This window comes from Oncorhynchus nerka, unplaced genomic scaffold (genome assembly GCF_034236695.1).
Source record: "Oncorhynchus nerka isolate Pitt River unplaced genomic scaffold, Oner_Uvic_2.0 unplaced_scaffold_2196, whole genome shotgun sequence".
NCBI lineage: Eukaryota > Metazoa > Chordata > Actinopteri > Salmoniformes > Salmonidae > Oncorhynchus > Oncorhynchus nerka.
Window position 1 is genome coordinate 1 of NW_027039098.1, and position 23,702 is coordinate 23,702.

General features: G+C 42.2%; 1 protein-coding gene and 1 pseudogene across 1 annotated transcript; one reads left to right on the forward strand and one right to left on the reverse strand.

Annotated features, from left to right (window-relative positions):
- Nucleotides 1-2,279: 2,279 nt before the first annotated feature.
- Nucleotides 2,280-9,653, reverse strand: LOC135567298 (transmembrane channel-like protein 7). The gene is given in 14 exon segments (XM_065014718.1): nucleotides 2,280-2,571; nucleotides 2,643-2,740; nucleotides 3,928-4,042; nucleotides 4,296-4,361; nucleotides 4,363-4,439; nucleotides 5,627-5,803; nucleotides 6,094-6,241; nucleotides 6,444-6,589; nucleotides 6,722-6,807; nucleotides 7,379-7,418; nucleotides 7,420-7,535; nucleotides 7,843-7,991; nucleotides 8,562-8,829; nucleotides 9,346-9,653. Coding segments are annotated over 14 exon segments (1,779 nt in total). The 5' UTR covers nucleotides 9,362-9,653; the 3' UTR covers nucleotides 2,280-2,294.
- A 347-nt stretch (nucleotides 9,654-10,000) lies between these two features.
- LOC115119765 (transmembrane channel-like protein 5) overlaps nucleotides 10,001-23,702 on the forward strand; it is a 35,315-nt pseudogene continuing 21,613 nt past the window's right edge.

Consider the following 23,702-nt stretch of genomic DNA (forward strand, 5'->3'; position numbering starts at 1 on the left):
ATTGATTAAAGTGGCCAGTGATACATTTATTACATCAAGATGGCAAGATGCAGTAGATGGTATAGAGTACAGTATATATATATATATATGAGATGAGTAATGTAGGGTATGTGAACATTATATTAAGTGGCATTGTTTAAAGTGGCTAGTGATACATTTATTACATAAATTTTTCTATTATTAAAGTGGCTGGAGTTGAGTCAGTATGTTGGCAGCAGCCACTCAATGTTAGTGGTGGCTGTTTAACAGTCTGATGGCCTTGAGATAGAAGCTGTTTTTCAGTCTCTCGGTCCCTGCTTTGATGCACCTGTACTGACCTCGCCTTCTGGATGATAGCGGGGTGAACAGGCAGTGGCTCGGGTGGTTGTTGTCCTTGATGATTTTTTTGGCCTTCCTGTGACATCGGGTGGTGTAGGTGTCCTGGAGGGCAGGTAGATTGCCCCCGGTGATGCGTTGTGCAGACCTCACTACCCTCTGGAGAGCCTTAAGATTGTGGGCGGAGCAGTTGCCATACCAGGCGGTGATACAGCCCGACAGGATGCTCTCGATTGTGCATCTGTAAAAGTTTGAGAGGGTTTTTGGTGACAAGCGAAATTTCTTCAGCCTCCTGAGGTTGAAGAGGCACTGCTGCACCTTCTTCACCACACTGTCTGTGTGGGTGGAGCATTTCAGTTTGTCCGTGATGTGTACGCCGAGGAACTTATAACTTTCCACCCTCTCCACTGTCCGTCGATGTGGGTAGGGGGCTGCTCCCTCTGCTGTTTCCTGAAGTCCACGATCATCTCCTTTGTTTTGTTGACATTGAGTGTGAGGTTATTTTCCTGACACCACACTCCGATGTCTCGTTGTTGTTGGTAATCAAGCCTACCACTGTTGTGTTGTCTGCAAACTTGATGATTGAGTTGGAGGCGTGCATGGCCACGCAGTCATGGGTGAACAGTGATTACAGGAGAGGGCTGAGAACTCACCCTTGTGGGGCCCCAGTGTTGAGGATCAGCGGGGTGAATCTCTTGTTACCTACCCTCACCACCTGGGGGTGGCCCGTCAGGAAGTCCAGGACCCAGTTGCACAGGGCAGGGTCAAGACATAGGGTCTCGAGCTTGATGACGAGTTTGGAGGGTACTATTGTGTTAAATGCTGAGCTGTAGTCGATGAACAGCATTCTCACATAGGTATTCCTCTTTGTCCAGATGGGTTAGGGCAGTGTGCAGTGATTATTGCGATTGGGCTGCCTGTGGACGTATTGGGGCGGTAAGCAAATTGGAGTGGGTCTAGGGTGTCGGGTAGGGTGGAGGTGATATGGTCCTTGACTAGTCTCTCAAAGCACTTCAGGATGACGGAAGTGAGTGCTACAGGGCGGTAGTCATTTAGCTCAGTTACCTTAGCTTTCTTGGGAACAGGAACAATGTTGGCCCTCTTGAAGCATGTGGGAACAGCAGACTGGGATAAGGATTGATTGAATATGTCCGTAACCCCACCAGCCAGCTGGTCTGCGCATGCTCTGAGGACGCGGCTGGGGATGCCGTTTGGGCCTGCAGCCTTGCGAGGGTTAACCTGTTTAAATGTATTACTCACGTTGGCTGCAGTGAAGGAGAGCCCTCAGGTTTTGGTAGCGGGCCGTGTCAGTGGCACTGTATTGTCCTCAAAGCGAGCAAAGAAGTTGTTTAGTTTGTCTGGGATTAAGACATCGTGGTCAGCGACGGGGCTGGTTTTCGTTTGTAGTCCGTGATTGACTGTAGACCCTGCCACATACCTCTCGTGTCTGAGCTGTTGAATTGCCATTCTACTTTGTCTCTACTGGACGCTTAGCTTGTTTGATTGCCTTGTGGAGGGAATAGCTACACTGTTTGTATTCAGTCATGTTTCCGGTCACCTTGCCCTGATTAAAAGCAGTGGTTCGCGTTTCAGTTTTGCACGAATGCTGCCATCGATACCGTGCTTCTACACCTGCATTGCTTGCTGTTTGGGGTTTTAGGCTGGGGTTCTGTACAGCACTTTGAGATATCAGCTGATGTACGAAGGGCTATATAAATACATTTGATTTGATTACACGGTTTCTGGTTGGGGAATGTTTCAATAGACGCTGTGGGTACAACATCACCGATGCACTTGCTAATAAATTCGCTCACTGAATCAGCGTATTCATCAATGTTGTTGTTTGACGCTATGCGGAACATATCCCAGTCCACGTGATCGAAGCAATCTTGAAGCGTGGAATCCGATTGGTCGGATCAGGGTTGAACAGACCTGAGCACGGCTGCTTCCTGTTTAGTTTCTGTACCTTCCTGATGCTTTTACTGTACTGTATTACATAGAACTACAATTATGGCCACCGGCCCACCTATCACAGTACATTGATACGGTCTAATATTTCTATGGTATGTTACCTTTTTGATGTAGAAGATGATGAAGTACTTGATGGTGCAGATGGCGGGCAGCAGGGGGCAGTAGAACGTCCCGATCCAGCAGATGGTCTGGCCATACACAATCTCCAGGACGTTCTGGGGGATGGCAAACTCCTGCTGGCCCCACCACTTGGCCAGGCCGCAGTCACAGTAGTCCACTATGAGTCTAGGGGAGGGGGGAGAGAACCGTCAGAAGAGGAGAGGATAGAAGAGGAGAGAAGAGAAAAGATGACTTACTTCCTAGGGAACTCCACAAAGACAGTGACGGCACCGATGATGATGAAATCAAAGATCATGAGTTTGTACATCTCCTGGCCCACGCGAGACTCCCAACACTATAGGCAGAGGTAGAATTATATGAGATCATAGTAACGTCCAATATCAATATGTACAGTACCAGTCAAAAGTTTGGACACACCTACTCATTCCAGGGATGTTCTTTATTTTTACTAAATTGTAGAATAATAGTGAAGACATCAAAACTATGAAATAACACATATGGAATCATGTAGTAACCAAAAAACTGTTAAACAAGACTAAATATATTTTAGATTTGAGTTTCTTCAAAGTATCCACCCTTTGCCTCGATGACAGCTTTGCACACTCTTGGCATTCTCTCAACCAGCTGGATGAATAGATTTTTGCATTCCAGGTGACTACCTCCAGCTTCATGAGGTAGTCACCTGGGATGCATTTCAATTAACAGGTGTGCCTTGTTAAAAGTTAATTTGTGGAATTTCTTAATGCGTTTGAGCCAATCAGTTGTGTTGTGACAAGGTAGGGGTGGTATACAGAAGATAGCCCTATTTGATAAAAGACCAAGTCCATATTATGGCAAGAACAGCTCAAATAAGCAAAGAGAAATGACAGTACATCATTACTTTAAGACATGAAGGCCAGTCAATACAGAACATTTCAAGAACTTTGAGTGTTTCTTCAAGTGCAGTCGCAAAAACCATCAAGCGCTATGATGAAACTGACTCGCATGAGGACTGCCACAGGAAAAGAAGACCCAGAGTTACCTCTGCTGCAGAGGATAAGTTCATGCAGCCCAAATAAATATTTCACAGAGTTCAAGTAACAGACACCTCCAGCTATTTGACCAAGAAGGAGAGTGATGGAGTGCTGCATCAGATGACCTGGCCTCCACAATCACCCGACCTCAATCCAATTGAGATGATTTGGGATGAGTTGGACCGCAGAGTGAAGGAAAGCAGCCAACAAGTGCTCAGCATATGTGGGAACTCCTTCAAGACTGTTGGAAAAGCATTCCAGGTGAAGCTGATAGAGATAATGCCAAGAGTGTGCAAAGCTGTCATCAAGGCAAAGGGTGGATACTTTGAATAATCTAAAATCCAAAATGTATTTTGATTTGTTAAACACTTTTTTGGTTACTACATAATTCCATGTGTTATTTCATAGTTTTGATGTCTTCACTATTATTCTACAATGTAGAAAATAGTACAAATAAAGAAACCTGACTGGTATTGTATATCTACGGTAACCTTTGACCTCCACTCACCGGGTAGAGGATGTGGTTGTACCCGCAGACACAGTTGCCTTCCTGGCAAGAGGTGATCTGACCCCAGAGGGAGACGAGAAGCACACAGATACTGGTCAGGCGCATGAACACACACCTGTGGAAAGATTATGACATTACAAAGAAATGACGTTGGTGTTAAAATGCAAAAATCTATTCATCAATACCAGGGTGCTACATCAGTATGCAAACTAGAATAGGTGTGAAACATCAAGAGCATCATTCATTGATTTTCACAGAAGAAATTGCTTGGTTGCCAGGGTTGGGGTAAATTTCATATTAATTCAGGAAGTAAACTGAAAAATGTAATGACTGAATAGAAATAAAACAACCCCAGCCCTGTTGTTTACCTCATGAGAGTGAAGCGGATCTCAAAGGCGGGGGAGTAGTCTTCAAACTGGATGATGAGGAGAAGATGAGGGGGTGATGAAGTTGGCCAGGGTGATGACGATGGAAGGCAGATACTCATAGATCAGGTCCAGGATGAAGTTCACCTGTTATGACAACGCGTGTTTGAAGTAAAACAGAAAAGGCACATGCCATTAGGTATACAGTACTGAGGAAGAGAAAATTCATTTCAATAGAACAGCCATTGTGCTTATCCTCAACCTTGAAATTGTTGAATGTGTCAAGTGTCGTTCTGTGTTGATGTTTGTGTCGTTTTGTAAAATCGATAAACGTAAAAATAAAAAAAAAAAACACAACCATTGTGCTCCCGAGTGGCCAGTGGTCTAAGGCGCTGCATCTCAGTGCTACAAGGCGTCACTACAGACCCTAGCTCGATCCAGGCTGTATTACAACCGGCCGTGATTGGGAGTGCCATAGGACGGCGCAAAATTGGCCCAGCGTGGTCTGGGTTAGGCCGTCATTGTAAATAAGAATTGACTTGCGCAGTTAAATAAAAATACAAAAATTCAAAATTGTGCTAAACCAGGGGTGTCAAACTAATTTTTCCCGTGGGCCGCATTCAGTCTCGTCAATGCTCCTTGACTGTCTAGTTTTTCTTTCGATTACTTTTAGGATGCTGAAAGAGTGAAGACACAATAAATGTAGGTCCATTATCAATTCTACAGTTTAGATTTGGTTTTAGTCATTTCAATGGCGATTAATATTTTTTCCCCCGGGAAAACTATTATAATAAAATGATATATTTCAGTTTTTATGTCTATTGACCAGCTACCTACAGAGTCCATAAGGAGAGGCTGAGGACATCAGGGACAGCAGGGTGTGCTGAGGAGACTCCAGACCTGTCTCTGACCAACTATCCTCCCTGGCTGTGACCAAGATGCTCCTCCTCCATTCACGCTTCAACTCCCTTCATGTTGATCATTGATTTACATTTGTTTTCTTGTATGTGCTGCTGCAATTCAGCTTTAAGCTTCCATAGTACACATCAAATTAAACTGAACTAACGTGGCTGTTTAAAGGTTAATCACAATGTGATTTAAAAAGAACCCTCCACTAAATGGGGCTCCCTGGTGGTATAGCAGTCTTAAGGCACTGCATCTCAGTGCTAGAGGCGTCACTACAGACCCTGGTTCGAATCCAGGCTGTATCACATCTGGCCGTGACTGGGAGTCCCATAGGGTGGCGCACAATTGGCCCAGCGTTGTCCAGGTTTGGCCGGGGTAGGCCGTCAATTGTAAATAAGAATATGTTCTTAACTGACTTGCCTAGTTACCTTGGTCATCTGTGCTTTCTGGGAGAAGTTGGTGGCTATGTAGATGGAGTAGAAACAGGCAGCCAGTACAGCGATCACAAACAGATTCAGGATCAGTCGGATCACGTAGATCCTACACTTCTCCTTCCGTGTCCTGTCTGCTATCTTCTGCTTGATGCGCTCCTCTTCCAGATCAGTCTGTTGACATAGAAAGGACAGAGGAATTAATATAGGATCTCCATTATATGCAGTTATAAGCACTTATACTGTATATATTAATAAACAAATAAACACAGCTCCTTCTGAAAGGAGTTGTTGAAAAGCGAGTGGTAAACAGAAGTGAACCAATACAGTTCTGTTACATTATATGGCTGTAACTGGAATGTGTGAACTGAGGACTTCAATTCACTTTGTCAATAGTGTTGAATCACATTTCTCCCTGTTGTTTTGAGTCAACCTATACTATCGACTGACTACTGACACCTCACCTTCAGTTCATAAAGAAGACTGCTCCTCTTGAGCCTGGCTGCGCTGTCGTTGACGATACAGAAGTCCCAGCCGGCAAAGATCTTGTTGCAGAAGCTCTGGAAGCGATCCTCGTCCTGCACCAGTTTACGCTTGAAGCCAGTCGCAGACCTTTGGGGAACGACGAGAAATGCAGATTTGGAAATTGCTAAAAAACTGAAGTATTTCTATAACAGTATATGACATGCAGGACCATGAAAATCAATTGGACAGCATGTGCATGTTTGAGAAGATATGCCTTTTGAGGAGCGGTTTATCCAAAAGACGTGTATAATTGACAAGTCTGAATACAGTAAGATAGGGCACTTTTTACCTTTTGACTATCCATATGAGACTGAGGAAGAGGTAGGCTATGGTGACCAGCAGGTAGGCCAGAGGCAGGTTGTAGGTGAACTTAGGGAAGTGAATGGTCTCTACCTTGTAGTAACCATAGAAGAGGTAGGTCTGCTCCAGAAAGCCCTTTAAGATGTGAAACAAACAAGGGAGTCATTCTCAGTCCCAGAACATCATCTACAGTGCTATGCAGGCGTACAATGAGTGACTGAATTAAATGAATAAGAGGGCGTGGTATATGAGGAGGGTAGTCCGTACCGCCCCTGAGAGGAGGTCTGTGATGTGCTGGTGGAAAACCACCAGGCCACGGCGAGAGGTGCTGGGGTAGTTACTGCACTCGAAGCCTGTGGTTCACAACAGAAGCAACAATATAATATTGGTAAGGCATCTTTCTAGAAGTCCATTAACAATGAATTTAAAATATATATATATATATATATATATATATCATAGATGAGATTAACAATACAACCTTCATAATCTAATGTAAAGATGACTGATGCTCTTGATGTCGCAGAACAGTTATGGAAACCATGTGTTTGATGTATTTGATACCATTACACACATTCTGCTCAAGCCATTGCCACGAGCCCGTCCTCCCCAATTAAAGTGCCACCAACCTCCTGTGATGTACATGTAACTGCCAAAATAAAGGAAACACTTCAGCAAATGAGGGATGCAAAGTCTATTGAAAGCAGGTGCTTCCACACAGGTGTGGATCCTGAGTTAATTCAGTAATTAACATCCCATCATGCTTAGAGTCTTGTATAAAATGCTTATTATTTTTCGCTACTTTGAAAGACGGGTCTCAAAGGAGCATAGGCGGTTTAAAGGGTCTGTGTGTTTCCTTTGTCTTGACAGTTACATGTATAATATGGTCTACTTTACTCTATAACACGTAAAGGCCTGTGTTACCATCTACGTGGTTGAAGGTGGTGTTCCCTGAAGCATGGGGGGGCGGTGATGATGGGCAGCATGACGAAGCCGAACATGAGCAGGAACATGATGAAGTTGAGCAGCACCAGGAAACGCAGGAAGGAGAAGTAGGACAGGATCCCCGTGCCAAACATCCCTGTGATGGGACACAGAGAAGGGAAAGGATGAGTGATTTAGATACCATCCCGGATCTTAAAGAGATCAACATCAATGCACTCATATCTTTCAATGCTTCCAACAGAAGATACACAAGTGAGCAAAATAACTTTTAATTGCCCAATTTTCATCAGCGATATTACATCATCTCTGTGGACACTCTACCTTTGTCCCTCACAATTCCAATTTTGAGCTTTGATCGTGTAACTAAGCCTTTGACATAAATCATGTCAATAGAAGTCAATTGGAGTAACAGGTTGTTTTGTCACTAGCATCCACTCTCTTACCCTCAATGACATGGATGTCTCCCCTCCAGAGCTCCAGGTTGCTGAGCATCTCAAACCCATCCTCCTTCAGCCTCCTCAGGGTCCGTCTGGTGCTCTGTCTCCACTGGCTCCAACTGCTCAGATCCTTGGCCTGCTCCAAACGCTGGTCCCTGTCAGATGATCAATCAGTCAATATATTAAGCAATCAATCAGTCAGTCAATGTTTACATACTAACCATTTTTCAAGAATACTAACATCACAACAGAATCCACCAAGAGAGCTTCAACAAAGAGACTCAATATAGTGTCCACCATGAACATAACCATCTCTAGCCCCAATCGTTATGCTCATGAAATTGTAGCCTATTTGTAGTGAATGGTGTGCTCTGTTATTGGCCTACGGCTTGAGAATTGCCATATATCTAGGAGAGATTCAGAGAGCATTCCTTCACTAATCCTGTAATGTCTCAAATTGATACGAGAAAATTAAACACTGCCTGCAGAGCAATAACTATGCACTGCTGACCCCTACAGTGAGTGAAGGCAATGAAGGCAGATAACCAATTACTTCCAACACAGTAAGACTCAGTGAAAAACATAAAAATCTCTGTTGTCCTGTAACTTATACAGTTACATAGTATACAAATGTTATTACACAGTGCAACCCTTTTCATATTATCATTACAATACAACATTTTACACCAGTATAACACTGCATGAAGACATATTAGCGATCTGACTTGTCTCTGCGTTTCTCCGCCATAGGTTTGGGCAGTTCCCTGACTGGTCTCTGTAGGGTCTGAGTCCTGTGTTTCTCCTCATGCTGTCTGGCCAATGTGGTCTGTCCCCATTTCCCACTGCTGGAGGAGCCCAGCCTGGTCCGTGAGCTGCCACGGCGCTTGTTACTGCCCGAGGCGGAGGGCTTTCTGCGGTACAGCAGAGACTGGTAGCTGGGGAGCTGGTCCAGTAGTGGGTTACGTGGTGCTCCCAGACGGTCATTGTGGAACACTGTCAGAGAGAAATACAGTAAAAAAAAAAGTGTATTGAGGAAGAGGCTGGGGTTAAAGTTCATAAAGTGAGAGTAAAATGTGGGGTATAAAGAGCAGTACTTGAATGCAATACACTGTATTGATATCATACTGTTGAACTCACTAAACTATTTGGCTGTGAATGCACAGGAAGTGGTGTAGCCATACAGTCATTGCAACAGACAGGTACATTTGAAAAAACTACAACAGCCACACCTCAATAATTACATCTATCAAAACATATCTTCAGCAACCAAGTTACTGTTCCTATTTAATGTCATAAAACTCAAAGAGTAAGGGAAATATTCTTTCAATAACAACGACAATTGGCTCAGTTTCAGCTAAAAGTTAGATAGCTACCGTTGGCTAGCTAACGTTGGCTGGATAGCTTTTTAGCATTGGGAAAGTTTACCTGCCTTGTCTAGCTAGATAACTGGTTACATTTACTAACTTACTTGCTGAGAAGGTCTACATGAAATTGAGTTTGCTTAGTTACCTGAGTCTCTCTCCATTTCCAGTTGTCCTCGTGCACTTTTAATATCAACGAAAGTTTAATGAACAACTTTGTTAGCTAACTAGCGTAGCTAGCTGACGTTGGCTGTCAGTCAGCAGAAGGAAAACAAAGCCGCATTCCCTTTCCTGAATCCCAAAGCGAAGCAACTCTGGAGCTAGATGTATAAATACTAGATTGGCATAGCATGCTTTCGCACAATTATACACAACAATCGCGCTTATTTAATTTTGGATATGACTGGAGTTTAATCTAAATTAAATACTGACAAACGACCCGACCAACAATTTCACGTTTATTTGTATAGCTAGTTAGCTAGCTTTTATATTTATATAACAACATTTGTCGCGCTCTACTGTCCTCAAATTCCACCACCATAAACCTTTTAAATGATGGAGCATCAATAATTATTTACGCTTAAAATGGGGTCATATTATTTGAATATGAAATAATAAAAATGTCCAACTAACAATTTAATTGTTTATTATGCTGTTATTCACAGAATTCAACATTTTGTTTGACATTGTGTTTTAAATAGAGAGTCGAATACGAAAGTTAATCATTATGACTCTTCATTGCAATTCCCTATCCAATTGCACACTGCACATGCAGTCATTCGTAATAACACAGTTGAGCCCTTGGCCGTGCCATATCTTATTATGCCAATTAATTTTCACGTCCTATGGGAATCATTTGCAAATACTTGTCATTATGCCAACCATAGCAGCCTATTAGATTTGCATACGGCATTTAGAACCACCGGACTTTTACCTTTATTTCAAGTGCACAGTTCCGGGTAGTCTGACAGACACACAGTGATAAAGTTCAACAAAGGTAGATCTCTCAGAACTGCACTCTAGCTACCACAGTTGACACTTCAAACCTGGATTATAAGGAAAAGGGGAGGCATCCTCGGCCTGCAACATCTGTTCAAGCAGCCAGCAGATTTCCCTGAGTAAGCAGCACATTAACCAGGTAATTACACTCTGTGGATTTACTCTTTTAAACAATTGTTTGATACAATAGTTTTAAATTGTTACTGTATCTAACAGCAATGTATACTATTATTATTTGGAACATGGTTATATTTCTCTTAATTTGACGACAAAGATTCCCTGTCACATATAACTTCTGTGTTTTCCCCACAATAAACTACCATGTCAACACATTTGTTAGTCGGATCTCTTTCCAGACTTTGTTGCTCGGGAATTTGTTACTTCTACTTTGCCTAGTTTACTGCCATAGGGCAGCACTGAAGCACAGACCATGGCAAAACAGAAACCATATCCCTGTGTTAATAAATAATGATATACACAGGGATAGGACAGGGGAGTTAAATAACTTACTGAAGACAGCCATTCCATCCAAAACATGTGATGTGTATTAGATGGCACAGCTTTATTTGTGAAAGTAAGATGGGAATAGCATCGAGGTATGATCTCAGAAGTCTTGTATTTGCCCCCTTCTTTATACCCAAGGGAGTCTTGTTGCTAGTGGCACGTTTATGTCTCGTTTCCAGTTCTCATTTTATGTAATGGCAAGCTGATTCTCATGAATTGTTTTACTGAGAATACAGTAGGAGGACCTTTCAGACCTCCAGGGGGACTAAAGAAGAGAGGGACAGACAGAAACCCCCACCGGGTTAACCACTATAGAAGAAGATCAAGCCAAGGATCCCTATGTCACACTACAACAACACTGGAGTATATAACAACCCTGCCTATCATGACAGTGACACCCTGGAGATAGATAGGAGGTATGTGTGTCAACTTGTACGATTGTGTTGTTTGGATGTTTGTTATAATTCTGCTTTAACTGGGTAGAGAACCTGAATGGGTAGAGGGCCTGAATGGGTAGAGGGCTTGAATGAAATGTTGACGGACAGCTCTTAAAAATGTTTTTGGGGAGAGTGCACAAATAACTCAAATATGAGAAGTGAAGTAAAACATAATGGTCCAGTATTAGAAAATAATTCTGAGAGGATCTTTTGTTCTGTATATTTAAATGTAAACCATCACTGTGCTTGGTCACATCATCTCTAATCTCTCAATTAGTGTCAGATTTTTTATAGTGCCAGTGCCATTACATATTGTAGCAGGAAGCTATCCCTGAAATGAATACTGTCAAAGTGGGCCAATTCTCCTTCTTTGTGTGTTGAATGTTGTGTTACAGTACAAGGAGTTTGTTGTCATTATAAGTTAATGTCGTGCTAAGTACTAGAGACGGTCATGAACCTTCAGCGGTGTGACCAAAGTAATTGTATTTCTTACAAGAGACTCACTTTATAGCGCCTCAGAAAAAAAAACATTATTGTCTATGACAGATGTCATATGTCTATAATAATATTGTAGCATGATTCTTAGAACACCATCAGCAACCTTATGAGTGTAATGATTAAGGCGTTGGACTGACTGATGCAGGGTTTATACAACAACACACCAGTAATGTTATGCTCTGTCCTTCTCTCCAAAGTCCTTCCAGGAAATCCCAATCCCATCATAGTAACCCACATGGTAACCCCTACCCCAGGGATGATGGAGCCGGGGGGCAGAGGGGCAGGTCCGACCTCCAGCAGCTCCCAGGAAGGGTCCAGTCCAGCTACAACGATGCCCAGGAGAGAGTGCCCTGGGGCGGGTGGCAGGAGGGGAGCTGGAGGGGCAGAGACAGCATTCCCATGGGTCTCCTTCCTCCCCGGTCGGAGAGCCCACGATGGCAGCAGCATGACCTCAGTAAGTCGATGTTTGATTTAATTGATTAATTAGGCAATAGAAATAAGTAATGTACAGCCAGACACCGATGTAATGGCAGTACACACGTTTTCTGATGGGAGATTGTATTGTAAACAGATCAGAGAAATATGATCCCTTGTGCTGTAGTAAGGGTAGTCTCTCCTCCCAAGATTTGGTTCTGGGTTCGGAGGGGATAGTATGGCCATGATTTTGTTGGAAGGCAGCCTGGTCGAATAGACTAGACGTAACATAGTAAATATATATCCGTGACACTCAAATTAGTATGATATGTTACGTTTGGTATGTTTACATAAGTCCAGTATGAAGGAAGTTTGAGGTAGTTTCGTGAGCCAATGCTCAGTAGCAATAGCGCTTACGCTAGTTAGCAATTGTGCTAGTGCTAGTTAGCAACTTTCTTCAAACTGCATGTAAAGACATAAAAATCATCCTACTCTGGGGACCTAGATGAAGGGCCTCATTGCCAAACCCTTTAACCCTTTAACCTAACTCTAACCTCAACCCTGACCTTAACCCCTAACCCTAGCCACCTAGCTAATGTTAGCATTAGCCACTTAGCCACCTAGCTAACGTTAGCCACAACAAATTGGAATTCGTAACATATCATATGCTTTGCCAATTCGTAACATATTGTACGAATCACAATTTGTAACATATTGTTTGAATTGCAATTTGTAACATATCATACAAATTGTCATTCGTAACATATCATATGAAATGGATGGACATCCACAAATGAATACATACAGTACCATATGAAACGTAACACATCGTACTAATAGGAGTGTCTGGATTTACTTTACTATGTTAAGTCTACCCCTGAGTCCAGGTTGGAATGGAGTAGTATTTCAGTGTGGCTGGTCTTCAGGTTCTGTGTTGCTAAGTGACTTTGAATTTCTTCTATTACCTCCTGCCTTTTGTTTGGTTAATTCTTTGTGTTTTCAATGTTGTTATAGGTACCATATCCACCTACTTTTCGAACGCTTTTAAAACACGGAAGCCAAACGCTCAAACTATTGCAACAACATCAGTGGAGGCTGCTGAGGGGAGGATGGCTCATGATAATGGCTGGAATGGCATCAAACCATGTGTTGATGTATTTGATACCATTCCACTAATTCCTCTCCAGCCAGTACCATGAGCCCGTCCTCCCCAATTAATGTACCACCAACATCTTGTGAACTTGTGCTTTATCATAATTCATATGTGCTCCACTAAAAATCCTTGCAATTGGCATGTTTCTGATAGCGAAACATCCTGACAAAATACAACATATTACTTGCCTTATGTGCCTGGACCTTGTAGACTAAACTGCAGAGAAAAAACCCACAACTGATTCAAATGGTTGCCCAATCAGGCAGGCTAGATGCAGTTATTTCCAAATGATTACCGGGATGTATTCAAAACGCCAGGCTTTTGAGCGGTTTTTCAAATGGCATGGGCTATCGGTTGCAGTTTACAGGCTAGACTACAGTTTTGTACTCGCTTGAAAACAACAATAACATTCCTCATTACACTGTGTTGTGGTAGCATAGGTAGGATACATTTATTGTCCCTAAAAAAATAAACATAGGGTAGCTTTACCAGCTGCAAACCCGGGGACTGGGAGGGAGCGCACTCAGCGCAGCCTCGGGAGCGCACCTAGTGTAGAGCTTCGTTATCTGATCAACTTTAAAAAATGTTGCTTTGTACATTGACTGGATATATTCACTACAGTATTAAGCCTAACATTGAGCTTATAAATAATGGTCTAATATGCATACACTTCTACTTAGGCTATAGGCTACATCTCGAGCCTGTCTGTCTTTGTTCTGTTGTGCAATTACGCACCTGGCTTCTCCACTGACACAGCTATTCCTCTTAAATCTTGAGGAGTCCCAGGAAAAGACAAGAGTACAAAAGCTATTTGGACCCTTATTTCGACCTTTCTTCTTTAGCCTACTAACCGCCTATTGGAGGATAGATGCACGCGTGCACTCCCTTGCTGAATGTAAAATAGGCTACAGCTTTACGAGCGGGGAGTTGGAAAGGAGAAGCCCATATTTTCCTATAGTAGGCCAATCTTAACACCCGGCTACATCCTGACAAAATACACCATATGAGGGGCCTGCTAATGTACCTTTCTTGTGCTTCTAAACTGTCGCGAATAGACCTGAACTGATCCAAATGGTTGCATAATCAGACCTATAGGCTGTAGGCCTATGCAGTTATTTCGGAATGAAACAAAACAGGACGTTTGAGCGGTTATTCAAATGAGCCTACATCACTGCAGTTTACAGCCTATAGACAATAATTGTGACCTCACTTCATAACAAGAATACATTCCTCGTTGCACTGTGTTGTTGTAGCCCAGGTACAATAATGTATTGTCTAAAAAAGTAGTCCTATGCCTAATCAATAATGGAACTTTGCGTGCCCGTGAACCACAGTGCGCAGCCTGGAGGAACGTACTGCAGATTTGCCATTTCATAAACTTGTAACGGACTTTGACAGGTAAATATTTAGACTATAGCTGCAATATTTAGCTAATGCATGGCCTAATACCTAGCTAATATTTAGCTTCTTACTTCAGCTACACATCACTAGCCTCTCTTTTCCAGCTGTGCCCGTGGGTCACAGGCTATAACAAGCCACTCTGCAATAGGCGATTCCTCTTCTGGTGAATTCCCAGGAAAGCTATAGGCTACAAAAGCTATAGGACATTTATTTGTATTCTTTTTTTCAATTACAAAGCCTAATAGCCTATTCAGGGAAAGAAGCAAGCTTTCTTTTACTAATTGCTGAATGTAAAACAGGCCTACCTCATAGAAAATCAATTTCGGGGAAAATTGAGGAGAGAAAGTGTGTTGGTGTGATTGATCACGTTTGGCCTGTTATGATTATAACATTGTTGCACTGATGCATTGCAAATAGTTGTACAAGACATAGCCTAGATGAGCACAGTGAAAAATAAGACACAAAGGAATTGACAACCATTAGAAAAATGGAAATCACTTGCAAACCACTTGAGCAACGAGGCAATGAGAAGCTGTAAAATTTGTGCAGGCTCGGCGTTTGTTGTTCAATTGCTACATTTAAATACGAGTTACTATATTATTTTTCATTTGACCTAGATGTACATTGAAGTGTTATTTGCAGTTGTCACTATGACAATGAACACACCCTGAAAGCACTGGTCTGAACCAGTATCTGTGCGTTAGAGACCTCGTGAATGGTCTGAAACAGTATCTGTGCGTTAGAGACCTCGTGAATGGTCTAGTGTTACCACCTTATTAATAGGCAGTGTGCAGAAGAATGTTTTGATCAGTTGATTGACAGGCAGGCCTGCAGAACAATAAACAATAAACTTTCCTCTAGTGTGGATGCTCACCAACGTTTTATAGTTATGTAGACTATAGTTATCGTTGTAGTTATTGGCTTTGTGGAGGCCCTAATCTCATACACAACACAATTCAAGTAATTATCACAACATAACTACTAGTAGGTCTAGCTGTTTGAGAACTTGAATGAAATTCATATACAGTTACACTTGCACTTGTTTACTTGACTTTTATACTCTATAAATTGACTCCTTCAAATAACTTTTCAAGCTTTTTCAAGCAGAAATTTGCATCCTGTAGCACAAACTCAAAAAGTTCTGGGACACTGTAAAGTCCATGGTCAATAAGAGCACCTCTTCCCAGCTGCCCACTGCACTGAGGCTAGGTAACACTGTCACCACCGATAAATCCACTATAACTGAGAATTTCAATAAGCACTTTTCTACCGTTGGCCATGCTTTCCACCTGGCTACCCCTACCCTGATCAACAGCCCTCCACCCCCCACAGCAACTTGCCCAAGCCTCCCCATTTCTCCTTCACCCAAATCTAGATAGCTGATGTTCTGAAAGAGCTGCAAAATCTGGACCCCTACAAATCAGCCGGACTAGACAATCTGGACCCTCTCTTTCTAAAATTATCTGCCGAAATTGTTGCAACCCCTATTACTAGCCTGTTCAACCTCTCTTTCGTATCATCTGAGATTCCCATAGATTGGAAAGCTGCCAAAGTCATCCCCCTTTTCAAAGGGGGAGACACTCTAGACCCAAACTGCTACAGACCTATATCTATCCTACTCTGCCTTTCTAAGGTCTTCGAAAGCCAAGTTAACAAACAGGTTACCGACCATTTCGAATCCCACCGTACCTTCTCCGCTATGCATTCTGGTTTCAGAGCTGGTCATGGGTGCACCTCAGCCCATGGGTGCTCAAGGTCCTAAACAACATCATAACTGCCATCGATAAGAGATTACTGTGCAGCCGTATTCATCGACCTGGCTAAGGCTTTCGACTCTGTCAATCACAACATTCTTATTGGCAGACTCAACAGCCTTGGTTTCGCCTGGTTCACCAACTACTTCTCTGATAGAGTTCAGTGTGTCAAATCGGAGGGCCTGTTGCCAGAGCTTCTGGCAGTCTCTATGGGGGTGCCACAGGGTTAAATTCTGGGGACGACTCTCTTCTCTGTATACATCAATGATGTTGCTCTTGCTGTGGGTGATTCTTTGATCCACCTCTACGCAGATGGCACCATTCTGTATACCTCTGGCCCTTCTTTGGACACTGTGTTAACTAACCTCCAGACGAGCTTCAATGCCATACAACTCTCCTTCCGTGGCCTCCAACTGCTCTTAAATGCAAGTAAAATTAAATGCATGCTCTTCAACCGATCGCTGCCCACACCTGCCCGCCCGTCCAGCATTACTACTCTGGACGGTTCTGACTTAGAATATGTGGACAACTATAAATACCTAGATGTCTGGTTAGACTGTAAACTCTCCTTCCAGACTCACATCAAGCATCTCCAATCCAAAATTAAATATAGAATCAGCTTCCTATTTTGCAACAAAGCATCCTTCTCTCATGCTGCCAAACATACCCTCGTAAAACTGACCATCCTGCCGATCCTCGACTTTGGCGATGTCATTTACAAAATAGCCTCCAACACTCTACTCAACAAATTGGATGGAATCTATCACAGTGCCATCCGTTTTGTCACCAAAGCCCCATATACTACCCACCACTGCGACCTGTACTCTCTTGTTGGCTGGCCCTCGCTTCATATTCGTCGCCAAACCCACTGGCTCCAGGTCATCTACAAGTCTCAACGAGGTAAAGCCCCGCCTTATCTCAGCTCACTGGTCACCATAGTAGCACCCACCTGTAGCACGCGCTCCAGCAGGTATATCTCACTGGTCACCCCCCAAAGCCAATTCTTCCTTTGGCCACCTCTCCTTCCAGTTCTCTGCTGCCAATGACTGGAACGAACTGCAAAAATCACTAAAGCTGGAGACTCTTATCTTCCTCACTAGCTTTAAGCACCAGCTGTCAGAGCAGCTCACAGATCACTGCACCTGTACATAGCCCATCTGTAAACAGCCATCCAACTACTTCATCCCCATACTGTATTTATTTATTTATCTTGCTCCTTTGCACCCCAGTATCTCTACATGCACATTCATCTTCTGCACATCCTACCATTCCAGTGTTTAATTGCTATATTGTAATTACTTCGCCACCATGGCCTATTTGTTGCCTTTACCTCCCTTATCCTTCCTCATTTGCACATGCTGTATATAGACTTTTTCTACTGTATTATTGATTTTATGTTTGTTTATTCCATGTGTAACTCTTTGTTGTTGTATGTGTCGAACTGCTTTGCTTTATCTTGGCCAGGTCGCAGTTGCAAATGAGAACTTGTTCTCAACTAGCCTACCTGGTTAAATAAAGGTGAAATAAAAATGTTTTTTTTAAATACCGCAGAAGTAAAGCAGAAATCGAATCCATCACTTCCGTTGTTTGGCTGTGCCCATAGCAACGTTCGAAAAATTAGGTGGATGCGATTAATGAATCTAGTGTTCTGTTCTCCATGATGTTCAGATCACAGCGGGTACCAGATCGACCAGGCAACGCATTATGACACAACGCCTCCTGTACGACTTCCATCTGCAACTTCAGGTGCTGTTCAAACCACTTTAAAGAGCACATACAGTAGATTACTCTCTATTTACTTCCTTACTTTACTTCTTTAGCTTTCAGTTGGTCCCTTTGATCATAAGAACCTTTGAGGTTAGTTGTTGCACTATCCTTGCTTCAGGCAGTTAGATTGGGTATGTCATTTTATGCGAAATTAAAAAATATATATAAAAAAAATTAAAGGGTCAGCTCCTTAAGAGGTTATTAAAGAGACACACAACTCAAAGATGAAAATGAATGAAATGAAAATCAAGATTGTTCATGCCATGACAGATTTCGTGTAGCTAACTTTTACAATATTGCTAAGAGGATTTATGACAATCCAATGTCTAATAAAACATTACCCAAAGGTAGACAGGCAGCACAAGGAAGTTGGCAGAAAAATACCATCCCGGGTGCTAACAGTTTACAGGGCTGTATTGATTAGGGCAAAACGTAGCGAAACGTTTTACAACGAAACGTTACAATGAGCGTTTCTTTTGGACAAGTCCAGGTAGTCCCTCCCTGTTTCAGTCTGTTTTCTTCCATTTATTGCCTAATGAACACAATCCAGGTAATATTACCTCATCACGAGGACTGACGATTAGGTGTTTGCTGAAATCTAACCAAGAAATGTACAAATGTAGCATCTTAATTTTAGCTAGTTTGCTACAGCAGGAATATGATCCTGCAGCAATAGGAAATGTGAATTATAATGTGGATTATAATTAATGGACATTTTTGTAGGGTTTGATACATTTGTCTGAAATTTCAGAGTGGAAATTACAAACTTCAGAAGCCTTTTTATAACCTCAAATGCACTACAAGTTTTACTGGAAAGTTCTCCTGAAAAAGTGTGATCAAATTAAGATCCAACATCTGTAGAGTGTTTGCCTCTTTGGCATTTTATACTCTCAATGATTTAGCCTTAACAAAGACACACAATATGTCAGAGGTGTAGCAGCATTACTCGGTTAGCATGAAGGTTATAATGGATAACTCTAATGGGACAGATAAGGCTGGGGGAAACAATTTCACTCTAAAGAAGTTAGTTTCTATTAGAGTGTGTTATCTACAGTGTGTTTTTTCATTGTCAGCTAGTCATGCTACTGCGTTTGTCAAAAGGATGTGAAGTATAGTACACTCAGAAAAAAAGGTACTATCTTGAACCTAAAAGGGTTATTTGGCTGTCCCCATAGGAGAACCCTTTGCATAGGAGAACCCTTTGAAGAACCCTTATTGGTTCCACGAAGAACCTTTTGGTTCCAGGTTCTACATGGAACTAAATGGGTTCTACTTGCAATCAAAAATAGTTCTACCTGGAACCAAAAAGGGTTCTGCTATGGGGACAACCTATTGGAAATGTCATACTTAGGCAGCCCTTTTTCCCTCCTTTCAGTGTGGGCAGTTAACTTTGCTGGTGGCACTATAGCCCTGTAAGCTTCACGGTTGTTTCTTTCTTTTGTTGGCAACGTTTTAAATAGAAAGGAAAATGTACGCTCACCACGCTGCACTTTGGTCCACTTCTTTTGACGGCTGTGACAGGAAACCTTTTTTTAACCACCTCTATTTGATTTGTTTTAATCAAAGTTGATCATCAGCAGCTAACACTTATTTACACATTGTAAATATTGACTCACGACACACCCATGCAATGTGAACAGGGGGGGGGCTCCCCTTTCAAGCCACCCAAAACCACTTCCTTGTGCAATCAAGGACCATGTCAGTGCGTGAACCAATAAACCATGATGTATTGTAAGTTGTATGTGCATGCCGTTCTTTGTATGTTCACTTGTTTGTACTGTAATTATGGGAATTAATTGTGTTTGCCAAGTCAATGGGTGGACATGATCTGAAATGAATGTGCAGAGTCCTTTCTATTAGCGTAACATATTATATATCCTCCGTATTGTTAGTGCTGATAGTAAGCCTATATGATGGATGGCTTTCTATTCATTCAACACTCTTTATTAAGCTCATAATTCCTCAGTAATAGCTAGGCTGTCAGCTGTGTTTAATTAGATGTCCTCCTGTCTCCCAGGTCATGTTTCGATGAGGTTCAGGGGGTCGAGGAAGATGAGTCTATTCCCTGTAGGAGAGGCTGCTCTGGGCAATCTGGGCCTTTCTGAGGACGACATCAGGAATGAGATGGAGAATGGTGAGGGATGAAGAAGGGAGAGCCTACGGCACATCCATAGAAATGGAGTTACTAGAATTGTATTCCTATGGGCACAACCACGGTTGAGAATGCCTGTCCATTCTCCCGGTAGAAATATGATGTTCTCTTTTCAATCAGTTCAGGACAATGTTATCCATTGAAGTCATATTCTGGATACACTGATTGAAGTAAAAGAAGTCACTATATACTATCTTTATAGCTCAATCATAACCCTCCATCACTTCTTATACTTAAATCACAATGATTTAACTCATATATGATATATTATATATGATTATATTCATATTTTTATATTACAACTCCGATCTAAAGGCATACTATGATTAATAACCTCACAGATCTGTTTTTATCTTGTCTTTGTCCAACAGAGGAACAGAACTTGGTCAAAGAGCTGGTTGCCATGTCAACGAGGGACAGAATCAAGGCCATCCGAGACCTCCCTATGAGCTTTGATGACAAGAAACACATCAGGTACAGTTGTCATGTCACCGTCATAGGTCAAAAGGTGCCTGTTTTCGTACAGTTTTACTATGGAAAGTTTAACTTATGACCAGGGGTAGTAAAATAAGTACTATGTACAAGGGTAGGTAGGTCATCGAGTGTGCAGTTATGTAGGCTTGCGATGTGAGATCATTGGGGGGAATAGTCACACACACAGACACACACACACATACACACCTTCTTGCAGTATGCGGGTAAGGAAGAAGTGTTTACCATAAGCGCATCACGCATCGGCCAAGTCCAAAGTTTACAGCCACACAGCCAGCCAAGAGCACTGTGCAACTTTTTGACAGGTCATATATTTTTTATGAAGAGATAACGCTGTGATGCGCGTATGTTATTATCATACGCTACATAACTGTATCAGACTGTAATCTTTACGTTTGTTTGATCTCTTACCTCCTAGGGGCCAAGTGTTGGCGTTGAAATCATTCAAAAGTCCCGGCAACTGAACTGCTTTTCAGACTGCTCGACGACTGTCTCACTGGTGAGCAGTGTGACTCTCTGACATCTTTGTGTCTCTGTGTGTCCTCCTGTCCTGATGCCCAACTTTACTTCCGGTGTGTCCTTGTACTGCACAAGCAGTGCCCTATTAGACTATGGCAAAGTGCAACGCTTCCTGTGGTTGGCTCTCACTAAATCATTATGACTTTTATGAGCAATACAATTTGCCAGGGTGACATTCAGTCTCTGCATTCAGCGACACTTGAACATTGGCAAAAGCAGAAACAGACTGCCACCATGCAGGCCATACAATAACTTTCTACTTACATTGAACTGTTCCATCATCCACATCCTCTATTGACAATTACACCTATTCTGTGACAGCTGTGCTATGAAATCTATGACAGTGCATTTGTGACATACAAGACCCCCACCACTGTTCTCAGACCAGTCTTCCCCCTCAGGCGTTCCGCAGGTGCGGTGCTAACATGACTTTAGCCAAGCAGACCCTGGAACTGTGGCGGGGTACCATGAAGGAGGTCGGGGGTAAATTTGGCACGGGGGTCCTCTCCTACTTCAAGTTCCTAAAATGGCTGCTGATGTTCAACATCTTCTCCTTCCTGGTCAACTTTGGTTTCATCACCATCCCCAGCTCATCTATCACCCCACACCAGACATCCCCGCTGGGGTCAGCTTCAAAGGGCTAGAGATACTGACCGGAGCGGTTTGTTGTTGTTAACTATTCACGCTACTTCTGGTAGAGGCTTTTGAGTGAATCATTCCATAGCAGCATACGCTACGAATCTGATCAACATATTTGTTATACGACACCCGTACTGTAAAGTCAGCATACAGTGAACAGTTACTGTGTGGTAAAAATGTTTTATTTTGATGTATCTATTTTCCCACAGGGTTATTTCAGCCACACAGTGATGTATTATGGCGGCTACAGTAATAAAACACAAGGGACAGGGGGCGGTCTGAGTACAACATGCAGCTGGCCTACTTCTTCACCATAGCAGCCTACATGGTGTTGTGTGGAGCCGCCCTCATCTACAGGTCAGTATGGGATGAGACTGCACAGTGATCATGTAACAGTAACATTGTATTGACCACTATTAACTCTGCTTTGGACTGTCATTTATGTCATGCATGGTTTGGTTTCCACGTGCTTCTCCATCGGTTTCAAGTGCCAGTAAATCATTTATCAAAGCCAGTTGATCTCACATGTATGATGTCAATCAAATCCACAATGACATTCACATCATACCTTTATATATTTATTGAACCTTTCCTTCATGTTGTAATAGTGCAGTAAAGGGACCCCTGTTCTCTCTCTTTCTCTCTGTCTCTCTCATTTCGATTCAAGGGGCTTTATTGGCATGGGAAACATATGTTAACATTGCCAAAGCAAGTGAAGTAGATAATATACAAAAGTGAAATAAACAAAAAAAAATAACAGTAAACATTACACTCACAGAAGTTCCAAAAGAATGAAGACATCACAAATGTCATATTATATATTATATATATATATATATATATATATATATATATATATATATATATAGTGTTGTAGCGATATGTAAATGGTTAAAGTACAAAAGGGAAAATAAATAAAAAATAATACATCAAATATGGGTTGTATTTACAAGTGTACGACTCTGCTGTTAATGATAATGCAGAGGAGGTTCCCAAGGTTGCTGTTGACACATGCCACGGTAGTTATTGGGGTCAAATTTGTCTCCACTTTTGTGGATTGGGGTGATCAGTCTCTCTCTTGGTCTCTCGGGCTCTGTCTGTCTCTCTGTCTTTGTCTATCTCTCTCTTTCTGTATGTCTGTCCGTCTGTCTGTCTGTCCGTCTGTCCGTCTGTCTGTCTGTCTCTGTCTCTCCCTCAAAATTCAATTCAAGGGCTATATTGGCATGGGAAGCACATGTTAACATTGCCAAAGCAAGTGAAATAAATAACAAACAAAACTGAAATAAACAATAGTATTTAATTTTATAATTTTTATTTCATCTTTATTTAACCATGCAGGCTAGTTGAGAACAAGTTCTCATTTGCAACTGGCCAAGATAAAGCAAAGCAGTTCGACACATACAACAACACAGAGTTACATATGGAATAAAGAAACATACAATCAATAATACAGTAGAAAAATATACAGCATGTGCAAATGAGGTAGGATAGGAGAGTTAAGGCAATAAATAGGCCATGGTGGCAAAGTAATTACAATATAGCAATTAAACACTGAAATGGTAGGATGTGCAGAAGATGAATGTGCAAGTAGGGATACTGGGGTGCAAAGTAGCTAGATAAATAAATAAATACAGTATGGGGATGAGGTAGTTTGGATGGGCTATTTACAGATGAGCTATATACAGGTGCAGTGATCTGTGAGCTGTTCTGACAGCTGGTGCTTATAGCTAGTGAGGGAGGTAAGAGTCTCCAGCTTCAGAGATTTTTGCAGTTCGT